This window comes from Gossypium hirsutum, chromosome A07, assembly GCF_007990345.1.
Source record: "Gossypium hirsutum isolate 1008001.06 chromosome A07, Gossypium_hirsutum_v2.1, whole genome shotgun sequence".
NCBI lineage: Eukaryota > Viridiplantae > Streptophyta > Magnoliopsida > Malvales > Malvaceae > Gossypium > Gossypium hirsutum.
The window spans coordinates 1,600,687-1,619,009 of record NC_053430.1 but is presented as its reverse complement, the minus strand read 5'-3'; the positions used below and the strand labels follow the sequence as shown (position 1 = coordinate 1,619,009).

Sequence of the window (18,323 nt, the reverse complement as noted above, 5' to 3'; positions counted from 1 at the left end):
CAGCATCTCTAAACACTCCCCCAATCCCGGCATAAGATCCATTTGGCGAAATTGCCCCATCTATGTTAAGTTTAATCGAACCTCTAAACGGCTCTGACCAATGTGCAACAGTAACCATAGGACTATACTGAAACACAAGATAAGATATCCTCGCATAATTCCTTGCCTAACTAACACCCTTATCAATTATTTCCTGGGAGCTACTATGGCAATTTGTAAACACAAATGTATTCTGGTTCTTCCATAACAACCAACATATTATAGGAAAAAAGCTACACCATCAACAACTCGACTACCACAATCCCCAACATTCTCTAAATTCCATAACATCCAATCATTCATAGACATAGCGAAAAAACTTATCCTTGCATGAGTTGGCACAACTGATCGCCAAATAGACTTAAGAAAAAAGCAATCACGAACGGCATGGATCTCCAATTCATAGACATTGCCACATCTCGAGCATTGACTTTCATTCGACATATGCCTCCTTATACGCTCCACATTAGTTAAAAGTCTATACTTCCACGTGATCCACATGAATACCCTAACATTTGATCCGCAATAAAATATTTATTATATTTATGATAATGTTTTTTTAATATAATTACTTTTTAAAGCATTTTTAATGCGTTTGAAAACTTTTATTTAAACATTTCTAGTGTATTTAGTATTTTATATATTTTAAAAAAATCATTTTAAAACAAAAAACTAATATAAAAAATCTAACATGCACGGGCTGAGTCGAGCCCGAGTTTACTTTTCTTAAATTAGACTAGACTTTGACAAAAAGTAAGTCCATTTTTTGGGTAGGATCAGTCCCGAACTTAAAAAATTAATCTTGACACCTTGTATTGACCCCTCCCATGAACACCTCTAGAAATAACCATATATTTAATTAATAAATATTAAATGATCCATACTAGTTCGTGAGTTAACCGATCTAGCCCTTTAATCGAACTTGTATCCAACCTATTCCCAATTTAATCTATCTGATCTGATTCAAGCAACATTACAAAATCGATGGAATAGAATCGAAAAAAGTTGGATTTGATTTATCGATTTTGCCATATAATAAACATTATGGACTGGTTAAGCCCATTTTTTACAATAGGCCTTTTTTATGCATTCTAGATTTAATTTTAAAATTTCTATAATAGGCTTATTTTTATTATTATGTCTTCCACATCTTGGGCTATAATTGGGCTTGTTGGCCCATCTCTTTTTCTTTATTATATTTTTTTTTGAACGGAACCTCTTTTTTATTATTAAATATTTACTTGTAAACATATTTATGTTATATTACTAAAGAGAAGGAAGACAACAAAAAATAATATTTACAGAAATACAAAATTGAAGTTCAAGGATTAGTAGTATATTTAGACCATTCGTGTTAGATTCTGGATCAAATAAATTTGGATTCTAAAATTTTCATTCCGTAATTTAATTTGAAATTTTTTGGTCGGATTGAATCGTTATTTGTTATTGTCATTTAAGGTTCAAGTGGTTTTGGATTCAAATTACTTAGAGTTCAAGTAATTTTATGTTTAAATTAGATAAATTTAATTATTTTTCAGATTAGATAAATTTAATTATTTACTTTTTATGATAAAATTAAGTTCTAATTTAGATTATTTTAAAATCAGGTCAAAATTTAATAGTGATAAGATCAAAGCAACCCATTTAAAATTTAAATAGGGGAGCAAAAGGGCACTAACAGCACAAAAGACGGAGCCTAGACAAAACTTGACATGACTAAAATAAAACAAAAAGAAAAAATAAACGAAATAGGAGGATAAACGAATCTCGAAGCACATTAAACTTCAAGGCTAAAAGGATTATCTCCTAAAAGGATTATCACGTGAGAGGTAAAATGCTTTTAAGGATACTTTATAGACGCATCCAATATTTCGTCATATCCTACCTTCATTCATTCTCTCCGAACAAAAGCACTAGCTTTAGTATTGAAGTGCTAACTCCGACACCCCCACAGCTCATCCATTTTTCCTTTTTGCAGGCTCTCTCAATTTCATGGCTCAACTACTGGCCTAAATCCTGCCCGACCCAAGTTGACATTAAGACAAGTACGTACATAGTTACATATATAAAGGAAGAGAGGAAGAAAATAGGAGAAATTTCTTATCAACAAAATCCAAACATTTTCACAGCTAATTCTTTTAATTCACTGTCTAATGATTGTACGTTTGTTTTGTCTTCATTCTTTTTTGGCCAATGAAGATTTAATACAAATACATTTTTTTCTTCACCACTACATAACAACCACGGCTTTTAGATTAACTACCAATTATATTTTCTTTTTTATTATACACAATTTGCCCATTTGCGCTTCTCTCTCTCTTATAAACTTCATTGCTTGTGTAAAAATCCTTACTCATCTGTAAAACCCCTTTTTTTCAATATGGGAGACTTAAACACTGAAGGCCCTTCTTCTTCTTCTCTTCCTCTTTCTTCAAAGTCTAATTTACCTATGCTTTACTATGGTCTCGTTTTAGTCGGAACAGCTGCCGTTGTATTGGCTGTATACAACCTTATCGTCATCCGGTGGTGTACACAGCGCCCTGATTATTCTAGGCAAAGACAAACCCGACTTGCCGAAATGGCCGCCGGGCAGACTTACGAGAGCCAGAGTAGGATCATATTGTCGTCGAGTTTCAAGTACAAGAAGGGAAGCATCGACATGGGGTCTGAAGAAGCCGGCAGAGAACATGAATGCGCAGTTTGTTTATCGGTTTTTGAAGATGGAGATGAAGTGAGGCAACTACCAAGGTGCAAGCATTCTTTCCATGCTCCTTGTATAGATATGTGGCTCTATTCTCATTTCGATTGTCCACTGTGCCGTACCTTAGTGGATCCTGAGCCTTCTCCAATTCGTCGAAGACAAACAGAGGAAGTTTCACCACAGAATCCCGGAGAAGATGTTCTAGGCGTCCCAGTTTTAGTTTGATTTTTTTGGGGGGAGGGGGTCTCTCTGTTGATTGATTAGAGGTAAGGTAGGGATAGTCTGAAAAAATATATATGTGGTGGGCCTCATATGAGATGCGTGACCATGTTAACAAATGACTAAAAATTGACAAAGCCAGCTGCCCATGTGGATACAGTGCAGCTCATTTTTGAGCGTTCAAATGGGGCCAGGGTATTTTGTTATTTAGCATATACCTTACTCGGGTTCAGATGTGAGTGTGATCTATGTAGTTATTTTTTTCTTCATTTTTTCACATATGTGAAGATCCTTGACGTCCATATCCCGATATCCAAGTTTGAAATATAAAGTAGTCCAAGAAAAATGAAGAGTCTGAGTAACCACCACCAAACCAGCTATCTCCGGTTTTGCGCCTGCTATGGTGGGTGCTATAATGTGACTACAAACACTGCAATGCATATTAGGCATGAGCAAAGCTCGGAGTGCAGTTTAAGTCAAAAACCGAACCAAAACGAGGTAAATAGTACAAGACAAGCTGACAAGCACAAGAATCCAGCAAAACAGATTCATCGATGATGTTCCAAACACAAAACACATAAACTCGACGAAATATGCAGCAAAGTATCAAACAGAAGTGAGGCAATGGTATGTGTCCAAATAGAATGAATTCACAACCTATTTACCGCCAAAGCATGTAGAAATTTACAAAATATGTAAATTTATTATAGTTACTGTGTATTTCCATACCCTGACACTCGATAAACTCTGGCACAAGTTTTCCCAAATGTTACAATCCAAATGTATTTTTGCCTTCCACAACGGAGGGAATTTTTATATTGTATACAAGTGTAATTAAGCATACTTACTACATCCTTCTCAAATTGTCTAGCCTTGCTTGTAAGTCACTATCTATCCCACCGTCGTCATTCCCGGTTGCTTCTGCCTGCGCAACCTTACCCTTTGCAGCTGGTGCAGAAACAGCAGCTGATGGTGCATTGACAAGCTGCGAGTTAAATCAAATAAGCAGAGTTAGTATTAGGGCAAGAAATACAAGCTATTAATGTTTTGTGCAAGAAACGGTTAAAATAGAACCTCTTGATTGATATCGATTCCGATTTCATCAAGAACTTGGCTCACAAGTTCTTCTGTTTCTTCCTCTTCTTCATCACCTTCCAAAGCATCATCAATAGCGTCACCCATTACCTCACTAACCATCTCCATCTTCTCGTTCTGCATCTCAAATTCTTGCATAATTTTCTGCAACGACGGCAAGTTCATCTGCCTGTTCATCCGGCCCATTGCCTTTGTCACACCTTTCATTGCTTCTCCCATTGCTTGTGTTGATTTCAATGTCTGGAAGTTGTACAGAAAATTAGTCAAGCTGTAAGGGTTGAGCAGAACATATTTCAAAATTTTCTATAATTGCCCTCTCAAGAGTTGTACTTACCAACTTTCATCTACTTACCACGCACAAGAAGAGACCATAATTTTTAATGTGAACAATTAACACTTCAAGTAATTGACACAGATAAATGTATAGATAAAAAACATACTTGAATTCGAAGAGATACGCCTTGGAGCTGTGATTTCAGCTTATAGAACTTTTCAATTTGATGTCGAGTTCGGATAAGGTCTTTCGCCATCACCTTTACAGCTCCCTGAAAAAAGTTTCCATCAATCAGAACATTTTGAGGTTGTAGGCTACATAGGTGTAAAGCTGATTCATGTTTCGCATAGATCATGTATAATAGGTTCTAAAAGTAAACCTAGCTCCCAAATACGAGAGAGGACAGTACAATCTTGAAGCCGAATGAAAAAATAAATGACCACATCAACCCACTAATGTCAAACAAAATAGACATACACACAATCAAGCAGCCAAGTGAAAAAAAAATAAAAAAATCAAAGAATGCAAACTCTTGACACATATATTCGATGCATTTTGTTTACAGATCGGGAAGAAGAACATGGGACATCAACTTTTCAGACAAATTGTAAAATGCATCTGATAAAACATGCCGTAACACATAAGACAGTCATCTAGTGCAGAAATACATCAGATTTACACAAAATCAATGAAAAAGCAAACTTGCATATGCCAAAAAGCAGAAATTTCTTTTCCCGTGATTGCCTTAAAAGAAATTTGTCGAGCAGATAAGCACTTGACCCCAATACATACTACTTCTAAGACAAATATAATAAGACATGCATCATAAAAAAGTCAGCAAAAATGAAAAAAAGGAAAAATATTGATGTAGGAAAAAAATAATTTACCATCTGCCCTTGCTTTGCAGTTTTCTTTATCTCTGCAATCAGTTTCTTCTCTTGGTTCTGAAGACCTTGCCTCTCCCTCTCTATCTCTCTAATAGATTTGTCCAGCATCCTCTTATTCTCCCGCAGAAGCTCTGAAACCAAAAAAAAAAACATCAATATTTTCAGATATTACACAAACTCTCAATACGAAATCAACGATATCATTTTATATACACCATCCAAATTCACAGCCTAACTACCTCCAAAACCTGGAAACAACAGGAACCATCAACACCATTTAACCCACACCATAAAATGCGTGACTTACCGATTCTTTTAGTTTGCATCTTTATGAAAAAACAACATGGATTCAAACATTTTCCATTCGATAATTTATAAAAGCCTATTGAAATTTGAAACAAATATGAACAAACAACCACACAAGTGATCAATCTCATTATCTAAAAACGAATAAACAAATAGCATAGAAAAATTGCATTTCTTATCATAATTCACAAACATTTCAAAAATTAATATATGTTTAGCATTCCGTATCAAAATTCTGAATTATAATAATAATAAAAAAAGTCAATTTCCACAAATCATTGCCAGAAAAATACACTCAACTGCTACTTTAATCATTAATATCATCCAAATACTAAGATCCTTATTTGGGATCACTTCAATGATTTGAAACTAATATGAACAAACAACCAGTTAACCATTCAATAATTTGCAATACACCATAAAAATGCATGACCCGCCTATTTTTTCAGCTTGCATCTTTCATAAAATTCAAGAATTCATAAAACCCTATCAAAATCTGAAACAAATATGAACAAACAACCATGCAAACAATCGATCTTATAATCTAAAACTAAACCAAATAAAAACAAAAAGCAACCTTCCCCCAACAAAAAAAAATGCATTACCATAATTCAGAAACATTTCTAAAACAAACACAAAATTTATCATTCCACATCAAAATTCTGAATTACAACAAAAAGCAATCAACTGATTTCCACAAATAAACTCCACCTGCTATTTTGATCAGGTATATTATCCAATTACTAAAATCCTTATCTGGGATCACTCCACAAAATCCAAATCGCAACAACCAAAACGAAAATCATAGACCCTTTTTTCGACATTAATGAAAATCCGAAACTAATATGAAACAAACAACCATTCAGTAATTTGCAGTACACCATAAAAATGCATGACCCACCTATTCTTTCAGCTTGCATATTTCATAAAATTCAATAAATTGTAAAACCCTATTGAAAATCGAAACAGATAAGAACAAACTAACAAACACAAATTTTAGCATTCCACATCAAAATTATGAATTACAACAAAAAGCAATCAATTGATTTCCACAAATAAATTCCACCTGCTAGTTTGATCAGGTATATTATCCAATTACTAAAATCCTTATCGGGGATCAATTCACAAAATCCAAACCGCAACAACCGAACCGAAAATCATAGACATTAATGAAAATTCGAAACTAATACAAAACAAACAATCATTTAACCATTCAATAACTTATAATACACCAAGAAAACTCATGACCCACCTATTCTTTTCAGCTTGTATCATTCATAAAATTCAATAATTTGTAAAACCCTATCGAAATTCGAAACAAATATGAAAAAGCAATCATGCAAACGACCGATCTTATAATCCAAAACTAAACCAAATAAAAAAACAAATAGCACCCAAACCATAATTCACATCATTCCTGAAATGAACACAATTTATCATTCGACATCAAAATTCTGAATTATAACAAAAAACGGTCAATCGATTTCCACGAATAAACGCAATCTGCTATTTTTTATCACGTATATCATCCAATCACTAAAATCTTTTTTTTTTCTGAGATCAATTTAAAAACCCAAAAACGAAACGATCAAACCCAAAATCGTAAAACCTTTTTCGAAATTAATAAAAAAATTAATAATTTAATCCCAAAAAAAAACGAAAAAAGAAAACCAGGTACCTGCGGGAGTTTTTCTCTTCCCAAAGAGGAAACTCATGTTTGATCGATACTACGAAAACTGTACCAAAAATGAATCGATGGAGATTTCAAGGATCCGATCTGATGTTTAAGAAACGAGGGTTTTTAATGGTTGGATTTAAGGAAGAGATTGCTTAATACAGGTGATTTTATGGCTCTGCTTCGAAGCCAATACCGACTTTTATTTTAATTTTTTCTTTTGCTTTTAGTCTTTTACGCGGTATCGTTATAGTGGCTAAGGAATGGGAATTTAGAATAATTAAAATTTTATTTAAATTTAATCGTGGCTTTTTATGAATTATGTTGGGATGAAATTAGAAAAAAATTTAAGGTAAGTAATTAAATTATAATTTTTTAGAATTTAAAATATAATTTTATTATAATGTTCGAACTTTTTTTTTTGGAAGTATAGCATGGGTTATTTCAATGTTATAGCGCCTGGTACACATTGGCTTGGAGCTTCTTTTCCACTTCTTTTTACCTTGAAAAAGTTGAGGCATTTTGCGTTCTTGAATCGGTCATTATCTTTCGGCTAATTTAGCCTCCTCTGTCCCTAGGAACTAATAAGGGTAGTACAAGGATATTGCCCATCGATTATGCATTTTGGCCTGATATTAGACTTTAACTTATCTTTCATGGACGAATCTTGCGGATAAACATTAAATTTTTGAGGAATTAGATTTTTATTAATATTTACATTACTTAAGTTGATATTCTCACTTTCGCTTTATCTACTCTTACTCATATGGGTGCTTCTCCTAAGGCGGAACGCTCCTCATCATTTTAAAAGGGACTAAATAAATTTTTTTAAGCACTAAAGTGAAATTTTATTACTTAAATAAGAGAATAAGAACAATGATGGGTCAAATATATACAATTTTTGTAAAAATTAAATCTATAAATCTATTTTAAAATTTAAATTCGTTTATTATCCACGCTAAATATGAGTATTATTATTTAAACCCTAATCCAAATTAATTAAATTTTCTTCGAATATCCGAATTCGTTAAATATCATAATATTTTTTAAAAATATTATCACAATATTTTCTAAAATAATTTTTTTAGTAAAATGCAGCTTGATTATAACAACCAACAGAATGGGGAATATTCCCCCTAAGCATTTCGATGTTGTAAAATTGTTGGAAAGCGAGTGAAGGAGTTCTTCATCTGCACCAATGCCTGTGGGATTGAGATGCTATCTTAGTAATTCAAATTCCAGATTTATCGATAAAGAAAACCCAGAACCACAGACAACCAAAGAGAAAATTAAGGAAAACCCAATTAAGAATTAAACTGAAAAAGCCAATTCATGGATTAAAATCCAGATTTTTTTTTTCTAAATTTTCAATAACAGAACAATAAGCTTCAAAAAGGGTACACAAAAGAACCAAAGATTAACTCAAAGGAAATATAGAAAAAATGGTTGTTTAAAAGGAGGCTTCAAGTTCTTTAGCATAGAGCTTTACTTCTTGTTCTATTAAGCTTAAAACACCATATTTTTTAAACAAGAAAACCAAAGATGAAACTTACACGAGGAAAGTACAAGGATTTCAGGGAGGGAGAAGGCAAAGAGAGAAGGAGCAACCGCCGGTAGCTGAAAAAGGTGGCGGCTTCAACATGGGTTTGAGATGGCCCTCATCAGGGAGTGGCAAGATGGCTGACATTGTGTTCGGGTTTCTCGTTTCGGATTAATTATAGAAAGGTAACTAGCTTTAGTAAAAAATAATATAAAATGCTTGGTGTCCAGCACTCAATAAATTCATATTCATATTAATAATCCGTCAGTGAATTAATAAAATTTTTAATAATAGTGATTAATTTAAATAATTATTTTAATTAAAGAGTTTAAATTTTAAAAAAATCATCTAAAGTTATTAAAATTGAATTTTAGAGTGACATTCAATTAAAGGTACTCATGATTAAGGTGAGTCGAGTTTAAGTCATACTCATACAATGTATCTAGATCAAATTTCTAAGTTCGGGCTCAGTAAAAAAATAAGTTCACTTTTTTTTTCAAGCCCAACCCAATTTTAAAAAGGTAAATCAGGGCTCGACTCGATCAGCCCATATTTAATTTTGTTTAGATTAATTTTCTAACACATCAAAAATATTTATATAAAACACTACCACAAATATAATAAATGTTTTTATATTAAAAACACAAACAAATATAAATAAATATTTATTGTATTAAATATAAATTTTAAAATTTTATATTTTAGGTTGAGTTTATTTAGTTGAGTAATTTTTTTTTAGATTTTGGGTAATGAATTTAATTGTTATCGGATTAGTGATTTAATCTAAATATAAATATATATAATTCTTAATTAATATATATAATTAATATAATATATTTTATAACATTATATTCGGGTCAAGTCAGATTTGGGTCAAAAAATTTTACTCAAGGCCCAATTCATATAAAAAAATATATTTTAAATTTTATCTAAATATTATATTTTATCTAAACTCTCTCATTTTTTGAGTAGAATTTTTAAACTTGCACAAATAATTCAATACATGATGAAGTCTACATCACATGTAGTTTACTTTCTTATTTTTTTACATGTTTAGATATTGCGTGGTTGATAAGACCCAATTGAAGAAATTTGATGGGCTTAGTTGAAGGCCTATGAAAAAAAATAACAATGGACTTGTACATGCCGAATAAATCATGTTGGCCAGATACCAATCTGTTCGAATAAAATATTAAAATAAAATATTTGAAATTTGAGAATATTTATAATAAAATATTAGGTTTAAAAAATAATTTTGAGGAGAAAAAAAGTTATTTAAAATATGGGTTAAACTTAGGGCCTGTTCTTCTATATTTAAAAAAAGTACTTCTGGCTCTAAAAGTATTTTTAGAAGAAAAGTTATGCAGAACAAGCTGCTTTTGGATTAAAATATTGGCTGAAATTTTTAACTTTTTAGAACTACTTTTAAAACACATTTTTGAAAAGAAGAAGCTAAAATTTTTAATTTTTCCTCTCCCAAAAGTACTTTTAGTGCTTAAGTACTTTTTCACCCTCTAATAATATAGTACTTTTTATTTTTTTTTCCTGGTGCTTAATTATAAATGTGTTAAAATCATTAATTAAAAATAAAAAATATTTTTTAAAATACTAATTACAAATATTTAATAGTTATATTTCAATATTTAAAATGTAGTTTATATATTCTAATTAAATTTTATAAGTAATTAATATTTATTACTTAAAAATATTTAAAATTTATATTTTATACATTAAAATATTAACAAGTTATAATAAATTTTTTATATCCTTACTAAAATATAATAGTGTTAACTAATTTAAATTTTATTTAAATGCATATTCGTTACTTGATAATAACATGTCTAAAATGGACATTTTATTTTTCAAAAGTACTTTTTGACAGCAATGTAAACAATCAAATTTTAAATCAAATTTTTTAAAAGCACTTTTCTATAGCACTTTTCAAAAGTATTACCAAACTAGCCCTTAAGCGCAAATATTTAAAGTTTGAGCTCGACTCAATCTAACTCATTCTATCTCATTTTTTAAGCTTACAATTTATTAATATTATAACATAAACATTAAAAAAAATTAAGTTATCTATATATAAATTTAATTAAAAATAAAATTTTACTTTTTTTTCCATTTTTTTAAATTTCATGTAAAGTTTTAAAAAATACAGGTGGATGATGACGTTCCAGCTTCTGATTGGACTAAAATTTTTTTGGACCAAGGGCGTTAAGGTCTAGTGTTAAACGGGTAAGGGAAGAAACAGTTTACGCATATATTTGGGAAAATATGTATAGCTTAAAGGGTAATTTATTAAATAATTTTTTTTAATAATTTAATTGTGAAAATTTACAAATTGATCATTCAACAATTTAATTTTATTTTTCTTGGTTTTAGTGTGCTAATTATGACAGCTTTTAAAATTGACATAATAATAACTTTAACTATTAATATTTATACATTGTGTCAATTAAATTTATGTGAAAGAGTAAAAAAAATCAAATTATACAAAGTGAGAATTAAATTTTTTAGAATCAAAACTAAATTGACACATTCTATTATGTCTATTTTAAAAATTACGACTGCCAATCAACTGATGAAAAAATTAAATAGTTAAATAATTATTTTGTAATTAAATGATAAAAAATTACTAATTAAATGAATAAAAATCCCGTAAAATAATTGGAACCCAACAATTATATATATTTACATATATTAGCATGACGTTATCACCGTTACGTAATGAGTAACAAGTGGTGACATAAAGGATGCTTTTAATGAAAATATATACATATATTATTTTGGTGGATAAAAAGGAAAAAGGACAGTTCTGTTTTTGTCTTATTGTGGTGGATTTGTCAAATTATTTAGGTTAAATTTTGCTATTACTCCTGTACTTTGTAAAAGTCATGAATTTAGTCTCTTACTTTAATTTGATCAATTTTAATCCCTGTAATTTTTGAATCAGTCAGTTTAGTCCTTATACTTTTGTATTTTGAAATTCTAGTCCCAACCCAAATAGTAGTAGTTAAATTTAATTAGTTTTAGATTTCATCTATATTCTCCAATTGAATCATTCTAAGTCTCTACACTTTTCAAAAATTAAAATTTCAATCTTGATGTAGATGATAGTCATTAATCTATTAAATGAATTTTTAGTAAGTAATATGTGGAAACAATAAATTGACATGGCATTACACATATGATAATATATAGCATTACACATATGATAATATATTTATCACGTCAAAATTTAGAAATAGTAAAACTTAACTTGATGAATTTAACAGTAATTAATTAGTAAGGATTGAAATTTTAAAATTTAAAAAGTACAAGGACTAAAAATGACCAAACTAAAGTAAATAGATTAAATTCATAATTTTTGCAAGATACAACAACTAAGTTAAATTTAACCAATTGTTTAAGACGGTGAGACGAGAGTCAAAACTCATCACATCTTTCCCAACTACTACTTTTTTTTCCTCGGGAAAATGACAATTTACATTATATATTGGGTAAATTACGTAGTTACTTGATTATGAAAAGTTACAAAATAATTATATAATTATTTAATTTTGTCTTTTTTGGTCACCAACTAGCTAACGCAAAAATAAAAATACCTAAAAATCTAAGATAGTTGAGTGATAAAAAATAAAAAACTGAATAGCTAAGTGATTATTCTATAATTTTTTATAATTGAATGACCGAAAAAGAAAAGAAAACTATAATTGAATGACTACTAATGTAATTTATCATTATATTTTAAGGATGAGAGAGAAAAGGTTATTACATGCTCAAAATTGGACACTATGCAAAAACTTGAACCGAGGGATAAAAAAATTATTTTAGGGAAGTTTAAATTGAATTATAAATTTTTAAGAAGGTCAAAGTACAATTTTATTATTGTATTAAATTGCTATTTGAAATTTTTAAAATGATTAAATTAAAATATTATCCTCGTATTTTTACTATTGTATTAAATTAAAACTTCAAAATTTCTAAAAAAATCTCAAATAAAATTTTATCATTAAACCTGTTTGTACTTTTTTTTCTTCGTTATAGGATATTTAAATCTAGATGTCAAAAATTTTAAAACCCATTTACCTTTAAATAATTAAATTATAACATTGACTTTAGAAGCAAAGTTAGAAATTTTTTTGGGGGGCCGGAATTAAATAATATATTTTTATGACAGTAAAAATGTAATCTTGTCATTTTAATAGTCTATATCTTTATAAATTGAAAGGATTAAATTAATTTTTTATCATTTTTGGGGAGTCAAAATGTAATTTTACCATTACTAATTTAAAATTTTATAAATTAGAAAAATATTTGAATAGAAAATTTTTCATTTTAGGGGGTCGGAGTATTGCCAGTCCCTTAGATCAGTCATTGATGGACTTCAATATTATCTACAAAATAAGATGATACTTAAAAAAAAAGGGTAAAATTTGAAAAAAAAAATCTAATTTAATTATTTAATGGTGAGATCTAAGTAGATACTAAATTATAAGTGTTTGTTTTGTTTAAGGTTTACTAAATTTGAAAAAAAAAATCTAATCTTTGATTTATTTTATATTAAAATTTGAGTTTAGATTAAAAATTTTCATTATCACATAAAAAACAAAACTTGTGGATTAATTAAATAAAATTTGAGTAGTTGGATAGCTTGAGTTTAATTTGATCTATTTTTCTATAAAATATCTCATTTAACTATCAATCAATAATAGGGACAATTTGGAATATAAAACCATTAGTTTGGGGTAATTAGGCAAATTTCCAAGTTCTAGAAGGAAAAGAAAAAGAAAATTATTAACTTGAAAAATAAAATACAAGCAAAGGAATCTACTGGATTTTAATGGTGGTGGGTGGAATAAGAAATAAATCAAATTTTGAGTTGAATAAGTCAAATAATCAGTTGTCATTTTAATATGTTAATTAAAATCTTTATAGTTGATCAGTTGAAGTGAATCGGTTGGATATTTTATTTTCATTATAATTTTTGGTTGAATTATGATTTTGATAGTTTTACTACGTGTTAAATTTTATGATTTAGTCCTTATATTTTAAATTTGAGTTAATTTAATACTTTTATTTTTGATAAATGATTAGTTAATTATTATTGTTAAAGTGTTGGTGTCTCCAAAACATTAGAAAGTAGGAGGATTAAAATTCAATATTTTCAATAGTAGTGTCTCCAAAACGCTAATTTGACCCATACTTTCCAAAAGAATCCATTAAATTTTGGCAAGATTCTGAAAATGTTTGAACAAGAAAGAAAATAAAAGAAAAATAGTATAAATTTAAAGAGAAAAAGAGAAATGAGTAGTTGAAGACTTGAAGTTGAAGAGTTTTTGAAGAGAAGGGGACATGCCCAATTTATTCCCTACATAACAATCCTTTGCTTCCTTCTTCATCTTCATGTTGGTGCCTCATCAGATCCCATACCTCTTTCTTTCCTTTTCTATTTCGCCAATCTTTAGCTGTTAACCCTTTTGTCTTATTCCCCTCATTTCATCTCTTTTCTTTTACTCCTTTATTCATACATACATACATACATACATATATATAGAAAGTAGGGTTTTATTTATTTTCTTGGATTCATGATACGTTGAAGTTCTTTTATTTGGTAAAGTGGCTGCTGCTACTGTTATAAATGATGTTCTTGGTATTTTATTTATTTTTTATTTTGTCTGCTGTTTTAGCATTTTGGGTGCCTTTTTTTTTTTCTTTTTTTAACTTTTTTATTTCTTTAACTTCATATCTAAGATTTTTAGTTGTTGCTTGGGGGGTGGTTAAATTATCTTCAAAGGGGTTTTATCTTGTCCGTACAACTATTATTGTCCGTACACAATAGCTTATATATATATATATCTTCTTCTTCACCTGCTTCTTTAATCTTGGAATATTGAATTTCCAAACACTATATTTCTGCTTTGTGATCCAAATTTTCTTTTTTTGTGTGTTGTTGATTGGTTAGTTTCACATCCCAAGCTCTCAAATCTGTTTTCCTTGTGTTATATGTGTGTGTGTATATATGGTAAGGGTTAGGGGTTGTTAAGGGATTGAACCCGGAATTAAGTGTTTGTTGAGGGGATTTTCGATTCTTTGGAAAGAAATCTATGAAGTGTCGGTCGTCCATAGCCGATGGACTCTTCAACAAGTTGTTGTTATCCCTAGCGAGGTTTTGTCTTCAGACTCTATCAAAAGCCTGAGCATGAGCATAACCTTATCCTCGATTGTTTGATAAGTCGAACTATGCACATTTCGCATGGTTGGACTCGGACCCGTACTAACTAAACATTTGATAATGACACAAATCCATTGCTATTATTGCTTTCTTTTGTTATATATGTTGATTCATGTTGTATGAGTGCATGTCACTAGGAATTCCCTCAATTGTATGCATCTTATGATATGTTGCTTTACTCTTCATTGTGAATTTTGTGGTTTCTTTGACAACGAGTTTGTGAATCTGGGTTTTGAATATCATTCTTCATGGAATTCAGATGAACACCTTTCACCTTCGATCGTGTGTGTTAGGAGTCTCGAAACAAACCCCGATTCCATGTTCCCTAGTTGTTTTACCGAACTCTTTCTGGTATCACTATAAAATCCATCTCCGACATGGATTTCTCTCGTAAAGGTTAAGATTTACTTTAACTTGGTCACCAAGAAATCTTATTTCTCAAGGTTTCTTAATTAATTAATATAATCTCTGACCGATAGAATTATATGAGTAATGACGCCTTGTTTGGTTTTATGGTTGCATACATTGTTGCTTACTTACATACTTAAATCGGACCTAGACATCCATAGCTCATTTGATTGTTCTTCTTTTTCTCATTTTAGTGGTTAATCTTGGAGAAAAACAATACATTTGTTTATAAGGATCTTCCGGAATTTGCATCGGAACTGAAGAGGATTGCTGAATTTGGATGGCTAGTCGGGTTCGAATCTTGCCGAAGGAAAATTTACTTATTAGTTGCCCACCGTGGTGTAATTCAAACGAACAGCAATTTGTTGAGATTGTACCACAGAATGTGAGCTTGAAGAAAGCAGAAAATCGCTCTCAACTATATCATAATGCAAAGCGTTTCGATCTTCAACTACTAGACCACGAACCAACATTAGCTGAAGCAGGTGTCACGGGAGTGAACAATTCGCAATGCAATTCTTCGGAATCTGGTATTTGATGCTTCTGAAACTGCTATTTATCGGAAATTTTCGGTTTGGCATCATTTACTTTTTCTCATTTTCACCAATGTTGTTACTAAGTAGGTATATTCAATGGCTAACATTTTCACCAATCGTTTGCCTACCATCACAGATGAAAGAAAAAACCCACTATAAACTTAGAAATTAACCTAGTTCTTATGCTTCCTAGGGTTTAAATACAGGAAATACCCTATGTTTTACCGATCTCTTTCTCACATTCATACAAAAAACCTGTCTCTGGTACAGAGATCTCATAGGAATTACATCTCCTGTAATTTTAAAAGTTTAACTTCTATCGTATATTTACAAAATCTAGTACTTGACCATCAAGAAATCCTAAACCTAAGCACCAAGTAATCTTCAATCGATAGAATTTACCTGAATCCAACCTGGTACTTTGCTTTAGTTCTTGAACAAGCTGGAAAGGTGTCGTAATTGTTTTCTTTTGCATCAGGTCAGGTTGAAAGTTGCAGGAAAGACATCGAAGGTCAAACGAAGCCGGTTTACTTGCTTAACAACCCAAACACATTGTTAAGCCCTTCTCATCCAAACTATAACCATTCAATGGTATGTTTGGTAGTCTTTATTAACTTCATTTTAATTGGTTTTGTGTTAAATTTAGTATTTTCTTGATCCCATTTTAGGCTTGTGCTCAATATCCTTACACCGATGCTTACTTTACCGGGCTATTTACTCCGAATGGGCAACAGACTATTGTAAGATCTCTCGATCCGTGAATTATCATAGCTCGGCATTGTTATGCAAATATAATCCACCTTGTGACTGTTTTTCTTATGTTTTGAACCCGTGATTTAAACTTTGATCGTATTCAGGCCCAGATGACCGGAACTGCACCAACTCGAATTCCGCTGCCTCTTGATCTTGCAGAAGACGAGCCCATTTACGTCAATCCGAAACAATATCATGGGATTCTCAGGAGGAGGCGACATCGTGCAAAGCTCGAGACGCGAATCAAACTCGTTAAATCTCGAAAGGTATACGGATTTCATATTTGCTTTTTAATGATCTCCCATTGCAATGGTTGTAACCTAAGGCTGTTAGATATTAATCTAATTTCTATTTGATAATACATTTAGTATGTTTTTTTTTTAAATGATTCTATTAGTTGGAGGTTACTTGACAAGGGGTAGATCAAAAGGGGCCAGACAAGTGGTCAAATTACAATTTTAGTCCTTGAGAAATTTATAAGGAATGTTTTTAGTATAATCCATGCAAAATTTACAAGTTGTCATGTTTCGGGGTTTTGTTTTTTTCGTAGTAATACTGCGTGTATTAATCATGGTTAAAATATGCCATAGGTCTCTGTACTCTTCTCAAATTTAAAATTTAGTCTATGTATTTTTATTTTTAGGACTTTAGTCTCTCTATTTTAAAATTTAAAATATGCCATGGTTAAAATCATGGTTAACATTGATAAGATTATTTTGCTAATGCAGCCATACCTTCACGAATCTCGCCATCTTCATGCAATGAATCGAATTCGGGGATCCGGCGGACGTTTTCTTAGCAAAAAGAAACCGCAATGGTCCGATCCAACCTCCAATTACATCTTGGATATCGGTTGCTTCGACCAAAAGGATAATAATGGATCGGAACTTGAGAGCCGTTGCTCACATACGGCAGAATACGGTGGTTCATGTACGAGCTGCTCCAACATTTCAAGTATCACCAACAATGGTGGCGACATATCTCGCCGTGCGGTCAGTTCGTGCAATGGAATACAAAACTGTGCTTCGCTTGTCCGGTGAGAAAACGGGCGACTTCAGAAAACGGGCGACAAGAAGTCGGCAACTCATCCTTGGCTTATATATATATCAATTATAGTCTTTGGTTTTCATGCATAGTGTAAAATGATTGTGGCAGATTGTACATTATATTTGTTATAAACTTTGGAGATTTTATTGTTTGGCTCTATGGCCACTTTTTAGTTGTGTTTTTCACCGTCAGTGTATTAAATAATAAGTATTTAATTTTAGTATCATTTTGATTTATTTTCAATTCAGTTTTAGAGTTTTGGTGTTTTCAATGCTATTATTATTTTTTTTATTTTTAATATTAAGCGCTTTATGGGTTGTAGAAGAACAATGCGGTTGAAGAGGCACCATATCCGAAATGTTCTATTTTAATATTTTGGGTACCTAAAGTCATTAAATTATTTATTCAATTTTATGTTTTAGTCACTCAATTTCGAAAGTTTATAAAATGATTATTGAATTATTCGAAAATTTTCATTTAAGTCATTAGATTGTTAAAATCGTCGTTATATAACTTTGCATCATCTGTACAAATCAAAAGTTTTATTTCCCCTTCTCTTCTACAATTTAGTTTTTTTTCATGAAACTGCTTTAAGCATCACAAAT

General features: G+C 30.6%; 3 protein-coding genes across 9 annotated transcripts; 2 read left to right on the top strand and 1 right to left on the bottom strand.

Annotated features, from left to right (window-relative positions):
* Positions 1-2,419: 2,419 nt before the first annotated feature.
* Positions 2,420-3,802, top strand: LOC107929947 (RING-H2 finger protein ATL52). The gene has a single exon (XM_016861498.2). It carries the CDS (start codon positions 2,420-2,422, stop codon positions 2,963-2,965), a length of 546 nt encoding a protein of 181 aa, XP_016716987.1. The 3' UTR covers positions 2,966-3,802.
* On the bottom strand, positions 3,590-8,957 carry LOC107929946 (vacuolar protein sorting-associated protein 2 homolog 1). The gene is made up of 6 exons (XM_016861497.2): positions 8,750-8,957; positions 7,200-8,398; positions 5,216-5,346; positions 4,495-4,599; positions 4,034-4,294; positions 3,590-3,944 (listed from the first exon to the last, which is right to left on the bottom strand). The coding sequence occupies exons 2-6, from the start codon at positions 7,234-7,236 to the stop codon at positions 3,807-3,809; spliced, it is 672 nt and encodes a 223-aa protein (XP_016716986.1). The 5' UTR covers positions 7,237-8,398; positions 8,750-8,957; the 3' UTR covers positions 3,590-3,806.
* Positions 8,958-13,991: 5,034 nt separating this feature from the next.
* LOC107929866 (nuclear transcription factor Y subunit A-5) lies at positions 13,992-17,961 on the top strand. 7 transcript variants are annotated; one of them, XM_041117116.1, is made up of 7 exons: positions 14,002-14,147; positions 15,234-15,370; positions 15,577-15,912; positions 16,397-16,509; positions 16,587-16,658; positions 16,776-16,937; positions 17,400-17,961. In XM_041117116.1, the coding sequence occupies exons 3-7, from the start codon at positions 15,663-15,665 to the stop codon at positions 17,709-17,711; spliced, it is 909 nt and encodes a 302-aa protein (XP_040973050.1). In that variant the 5' UTR covers positions 14,002-14,147; positions 15,234-15,370; positions 15,577-15,662; the 3' UTR covers positions 17,712-17,961. The 7 variants fall into 7 exon arrangements, with proteins under 7 accessions (XP_016716884.1, XP_040973050.1, XP_016716887.1 ...); XM_016861395.2 differs by lacking the exon at positions 15,234-15,370 and having other exon boundaries at positions 13,992-14,147; XM_016861398.2 differs by lacking the exon at positions 15,234-15,370 and having other exon boundaries at positions 14,009-14,353.
* The last annotated feature ends 362 nt before the right edge of the window (positions 17,962-18,323 follow it).

Coding starts and splice junctions, on each gene's coding strand:
- LOC107929946 (XM_016861497.2), bottom strand. CDS start 7,236: ATGAGTTTCCTCTTTGGGAAGAGAAAAACTCCCGCAG. Junction 5,347..7,199: donor GAAGAGAAAAACTCCCGCAG/GTACCTGGTTTT, acceptor TTTTGGTTTCAG/AGCTTCTGCGGGAGAATAAG. Junction 4,295..4,494: donor GCGTATCTCTTCGAATTCAA/GTATGTTTTTTA, acceptor TACAACTTCCAG/ACATTGAAATCAACACAAGC.
- LOC107929947 (XM_016861498.2), top strand. CDS start 2,420: ATGGGAGACTTAAACACTGAAGGCCCTTCTTCTTCTTCTCTTCCTCTT.
- LOC107929866 (XM_016861395.2), top strand. CDS start 15,663: ATGGCTAGTCGGGTTCGAATCTTGCCGAAGGAAAATTTACTTATTAGT. Junction 16,510..16,586: donor CAAACTATAACCATTCAATG/GTATGTTTGGTA, acceptor ATCCCATTTTAG/GCTTGTGCTCAATATCCTTA. Junction 16,938..17,399: donor AACTCGTTAAATCTCGAAAG/GTATACGGATTT, acceptor TTGCTAATGCAG/CCATACCTTCACGAATCTCG.